The sequence below is a fragment of the Aythya ferina genome (assembly GCF_964211825.1).
Source record: "Aythya ferina genome assembly, contig: HAP1_SCAFFOLD_29, whole genome shotgun sequence".
In the NCBI taxonomy this organism is placed as follows: Eukaryota; Metazoa; Chordata; class Aves; order Anseriformes; family Anatidae; genus Aythya; species Aythya ferina.
The window spans coordinates 801,789-806,960 of NW_028181463.1; the positions used below are offsets into that span (position 1 = coordinate 801,789).

The 5,172-nt window shown below is 49.7% G+C and overlaps 1 protein-coding gene across 1 annotated transcript; it reads right to left on the reverse strand.

Annotated features, from left to right (window-relative positions):
* Positions 1-223: 223 nt before the first annotated feature.
* LOC311428044 (olfactory receptor 14C36-like) lies at positions 224-1,159 on the reverse strand (the record flags this gene model as incomplete). Its single annotated transcript, XM_084539606.1, has 1 exon — positions 224-1,159. One exon carries the CDS (start codon positions 1,157-1,159, stop codon positions 224-226), a length of 936 nt encoding a protein of 311 aa, XP_084395732.1.
* Positions 1,160-5,172: the final 4,013 nt, after the last annotated feature.

A 5,172-nucleotide genomic window follows, 5' to 3' on the forward strand; every position in this document is an offset into this window, starting at 1 on the left:
TCAGAATGGTAAGAATTACATTATTAAAAACAAAATAAAATATTTTTAAAATACTAACAGAAAAAATAATTTTTAAAATATCGTATCATTTTCCAAATAACATTTTATTTCTTTTATGATGATTACTACTGATAATGTTTTGATAGCACTAGTAATGATAAAAATGATATGATCTAATATGAACCAAAATTGCATATTATCAGAAATACATCTTCTGAACACATCACTGATGCTTAAGAAGCATGTATTGAAGAAGTTTCCTCATTGCATCCTTCACCTCTTGATTCCTCATGCTGTAGATGAGGGGGTTCAGTGCTGGAGGCACCACTGAGTACAGAAGTGCGACCACTAGGTCCAAGGATGGAGAGGAAATGAAGGGTGGCTTCAGGTAGGCAAATATGGCAGCGCTGACAAACAGAGAGACCACGGCCAGGTGAGGGAGGCAAGTGGAAAAGGCTTTGTGCCGGCCCTGAGAAGAGGGCATCCTCAGCACTGCCCTGAAGATCTGCACATAGGACAGCACAATGAAAACAAAACAACCAAATGATAAAGAAAGACTAAACACAAGTGCCCCAACTTCCCTGAGGTAGGCATCTGAGCAGGAGAGCATGAGGATCTGGGGGATTTCACAGAAGAACTGGTCCACAGCATTGCCTTGGCAGAGGGGCAGGGAAAATGTGTTGGCTGTGTGCAGGACAGCATTGAGAAAGCCACTGCCCCAGGCAGCTGCTGCCATCTGGGCACAAGCTCTGCTGCCCAGGAGGTTCCCGTAGTGCAGGGGCTTGCAGATGGCAATGTAGCGGTCATAGGCCATGATGCTGAGGAGATAATACTCTGAGCTAAACAAGAAGAATAAAAAGAAGACCTGTGCAGCACAGCCTTGATAGGAGATGGCCCTGGTGTCCCAGAGGGTATTGGCCATGGCTTTGGGCAGAGTGGTGGAGATGCAGCCCACGTCGAGGAGGGCGAGGTTGAGGAGAAAGAAGTACATGGGGGTGTGGAGGCGGTGGTGGCAGGCTACAGCGCTGAGGATGAGGCCGTTGCCCAGGAGGGCAGCCAGGTAGATGCCCAGGAAGAGCGCGAAGTGCAGGAGCTGCAGCTCGCGCGTGTCTGTGAATGCCAGCAGCAGGAACTCGCTCACAGAGCTGCTGTTGGGCATTTCCTGCTTCTGGTCATGAGGTCCTGCACAAGGAACAGAAAAACACTGAGAGTTTATCAGAGTTATCTTAACAGAGTTGTCTTACAAAAAAATTTAAAAAAAAATCTTTTATGACATCATTTCTCATTTCAGAGGAAAACTCATTCCATTTTTCATTTAATCCCTCCCAAATGATTCTCCACTTCCATTCAGACTTTTGACAGGTCCTTTTCATGAGTTCTGGCTGGTGCTGCTAGAGGGTGTCACTGAGAGCATGGGACTTGCTGTGGGCAATGCGGGAGTCAGTCCTGCGCTAAGCTACTGGTAAAGATCATATAGTGATTTTTATTTTGTCTCTTTTGTGCTAGCAGCCCCACTGTACTCAAAGTAAAACCTTGTATGTCATCAACGTGGTGATGGCTTCAGTGCAGTGTCCTTGGAGAGCACATCAAGTCTGTGTGTTAGTCCTAGTGTCAACTGCCGTGTGCTGGTGTCTCTTTGACCTACTGGACAATTGCACTCCTATGTTTGCCTGAAACAAACCAGGATACTGCTGAGAGCAGAGACATCCAGGCTCAAAGTGCCCATCTCCACACCCCTCACCCTGGCCCCGTACTCCCCTTCCCCCAAGCACACCGAGGGCTCACCCCATGGGCATGTGAAACCCCCATCCCCAGCCAGCCTGGGAACAAGACCAGCAGCAGCACGGCCAGCTGGAGAAGCCAGGAGGAATGCCAGAGTGCTGCTGCCAGGGGAGGCAAGGCCAGGGAGGGACAGAAGGACACTCAGCAGACCCTCCTGTGCTGCAGCTCTGCCTGCAGAGGAGGCAGCTCCTGCTCATTGCAAATGCTGTTTGCTCTGCTTTGGCCTGCAAACACCTCTCAAAGACAGAGGATATCAGGGGGGTTCTAGCTCCAAAAAATCAGCGAGGATAAAACCTGGGAGTACCACAATATGATGTTGGTGCAGTCCGTGAGATGAGGTTTGGGAAGGTACTTTACAAATTTCATCACTGACATATCAATTTCTCCTATGCTCCAGGAGTCTCAGTCTCCTGTACAACCCTGAAAATTCATTACCATGAAACCTTCGTCCACTCCACTGCAGAAATATGAATACACTGACTGAAAAAAAACCTCTTGCTTTTCAGGTAGTCCCTGCCCTGGTCTTTCTCTTGAAAAAAACAATTTTAAATGCCATTCTCTAATGCATTTTCTACTCCTCACTGGAGAAACAGAGAGACCCACCCTGCCAGATGCTATCAGCCATCGGATGTGCCAGCTGTAGAAGACCCCTCTGGCAACCCCACCTGCAGTGCCCTGCTGCCAGAGCCTCACGGTGTCAAGAGCCTGCAGATGTGTCCTGCCACACGCTGCCCTCTGTTGTTGCGCTCCTCAGTGCCTCCAAGCCCTCTCTCCTTCTCTCCTCTCTGTGTGCCAGCTGCAGTCAGAGCCCCCAGCCCTGCTGCGCTGTGCAGAGGAGCTGCTCCTGGGCACAGCTGTCTCTCTGCAGCGCTTGCCAGGAGCTCCCCTTGTGCCCAAGAGCCCAGCCCAGCTCAGCAGCACAGCACCCGACCATGGCATTGCTTGCTCTGTGCCCTTGGGCTCCCTCGAGGTGTCCCCAAGGCCTCAGGGTTGACAGCTCCCCAAGGCAGCAGGGTCTCTGCTGGGGTGTGGTGGTTGAAGCAGACTGAAGGCATCACCGACTGCTTCTCTCTGTAGATGTCAGAGACTGATTTTTTAAAGTGTGGTTTGTGCTGTTGGACTGTGGTTGTCAAACATGAGTACAAATGTTTCCCTCCCTTAACCCCTATTCTGTTCCCACTGCATGGCAGGACACCTCAGCCATGACTGACAGGGATCATTTCACCATTCTGAATGTGTCCTAACAAGAGAGGGGGGAACTGAATACTCTAAAAGGTTTTCCAAGAAGGAAATTGGACACTAAGACATCACTTGTTGATATTTCCCAGTAATCCACATGGAAGATCCTCTACTGATACACAAATCTCTTCTTCCTCTCTCACATGACCAGCATGGAGACTGGGACGTGGAACACCCTCAACACCGTGCTTGTGCCTGCCACCAAACACTAGCAGAAGTAGTGCTTCCTTCTGGGGACCATGCCCTACAGTCAGCCCTGGGCTGTATGCCATCCCCATTGTCTGCAAGGCTCGGGAAGTGGAAGGTCTGACTCCAGAAGGCAGCTGTACCTGAACCAGGGCAATTTCTCTCATGTACACTAATTCCTTCTCCTCCTCCCAGCTACTGTTCTGTGGCCCCAGTGTCATAGAAACCTCTTGTACTGTTTTGCCCCATTGCTGGAGCTGTCCTGCAGTGCCACAGTGATACTCATGGTCTTTCATTTCATAATCTACATTTTGGATCCAGTCTTCCTCTTCCCTCTCATGCAGTTTTCAGGTGTGTGTGTGTCCTGTGTTGGCAGGCCCAAAGCCTTATCCACCTGCTCTTCTGTCCACACAAGTGTCACTCTTTTCTATGATACTGCCATCACAGTCTGTGTGAAGCCCATGAAAGCCCTCATCAGAGATTTTAATGAAACCCTTTGCCAAGCAAACATCATTGTCCTGGTCATTCCTCAGGTTGCCTAGAGGTGGTGTGGTAAGGATGAGAGAGGTGCTGGTGGAGCTGCAGATGTTGTTATAAGACCTCTCTCAAAGACCATGGAAAAGCCAGATATAGGAGAGACGTTGCTCAGGATTTGGAAAAGGCAGAGGTAAAAGGTATCTTCTACAAGAAGGGTAAAGAGAAGGATGATTAAGACTAACTAAGGATTGATGAAAATGCCAGCCTTAAACCTAGCTCTCTAACCAAACCTAAATTAAAAACCTCAAAACTTGTCCTTATCCCAGACCTTGAGAAGGCACCTTGAACAGAACGTTAGTCCCTCACTTGAAGCCTTTGCCATTCCCTTAACCCTGGAGGGTGACCTCTACTTTCTAAACATTAACCTGATCATCTAATCCCCAAAGCCCTCCACCATGCACACAGCACGTCTCATCCTCAACCCCACTGCTATCCCTAACTTCAGCTGCTTGTCCCCTTGGGATAGGGTAGGGACTGTGAGGTCCTGCAGCAGTCCCATGGCATTGAAAGAGGCATGTGAGGTGACAGGTATGTGATCAGATCAGAAGTCACAAGGAGGAGCTGGCTGGGAATGCTGGGATGAGGTCAGGTGTGCCTCAGGATGTGCTGGGCCTCCAGGAGGCCCATGGCTGTGAAGGAGGCTGGGAGGTCACTTCTGTCCGTGGAGCTGACGGACCTGCAGGAGGAATGGGGTACAGATAGGGACCGTAAATGGCAGAAGCATGCACAAGGCATTGAAGATGATGGTGAGGCACCTTCTGTTCTGGTCAGGTGAGAGACCACAGGAAGGCTGATGGCATGGGAGTCATGCTTGAGGTATAGCTAGTGAGACCATAGAATGAGAGAATGGCTCCTGTTGGAAGGGACCTTAGAGGCATCTAGTTCCAAGCCCCGGTCCATGGACGCCATAAGCAGGGATGCCCCCCTTGAGATCAGGTAGCCCAGGGCCTCATCTCACATGCTCTTGATCAGTTCCAAGGATGGGGCATCCCTAAGGTCTCTCAGCAACCTGTTCCAGTGCTTCAACAGCCTCTGGGTGAAGAGTTTCCTCCTAATCTCTAGTCTAAATCTCTAGTCTTTTACTTTAAAAACATTTCCCTCTTGTCCTGTCATACGACTGAGCAAAGAGTCACTCTCCATCTTTTCTAGAAGTCTCCTTTGAGTGCTGAAAGGCCACAAAGAGGTCACCCTGGAGCCTTCTCTTCTGCAGAATGATCAGCCACCAAGTATGATGGAGAGAGGTTTGGCAACTACATCAGCCAGTTCCCTCAGGACCCTGGGATGCATGTTATCAGGCCCCATAGACATGTACCTGTTTAGTGTCATCAGGTGGTCTTGGACCTGCTCTTCACTCCCACCAGGTTGGACTTTGCACCCCCAGCCTCCATCTACAGGTTCAGGGAAATGAAAGACTTGGGAAGCCTCACT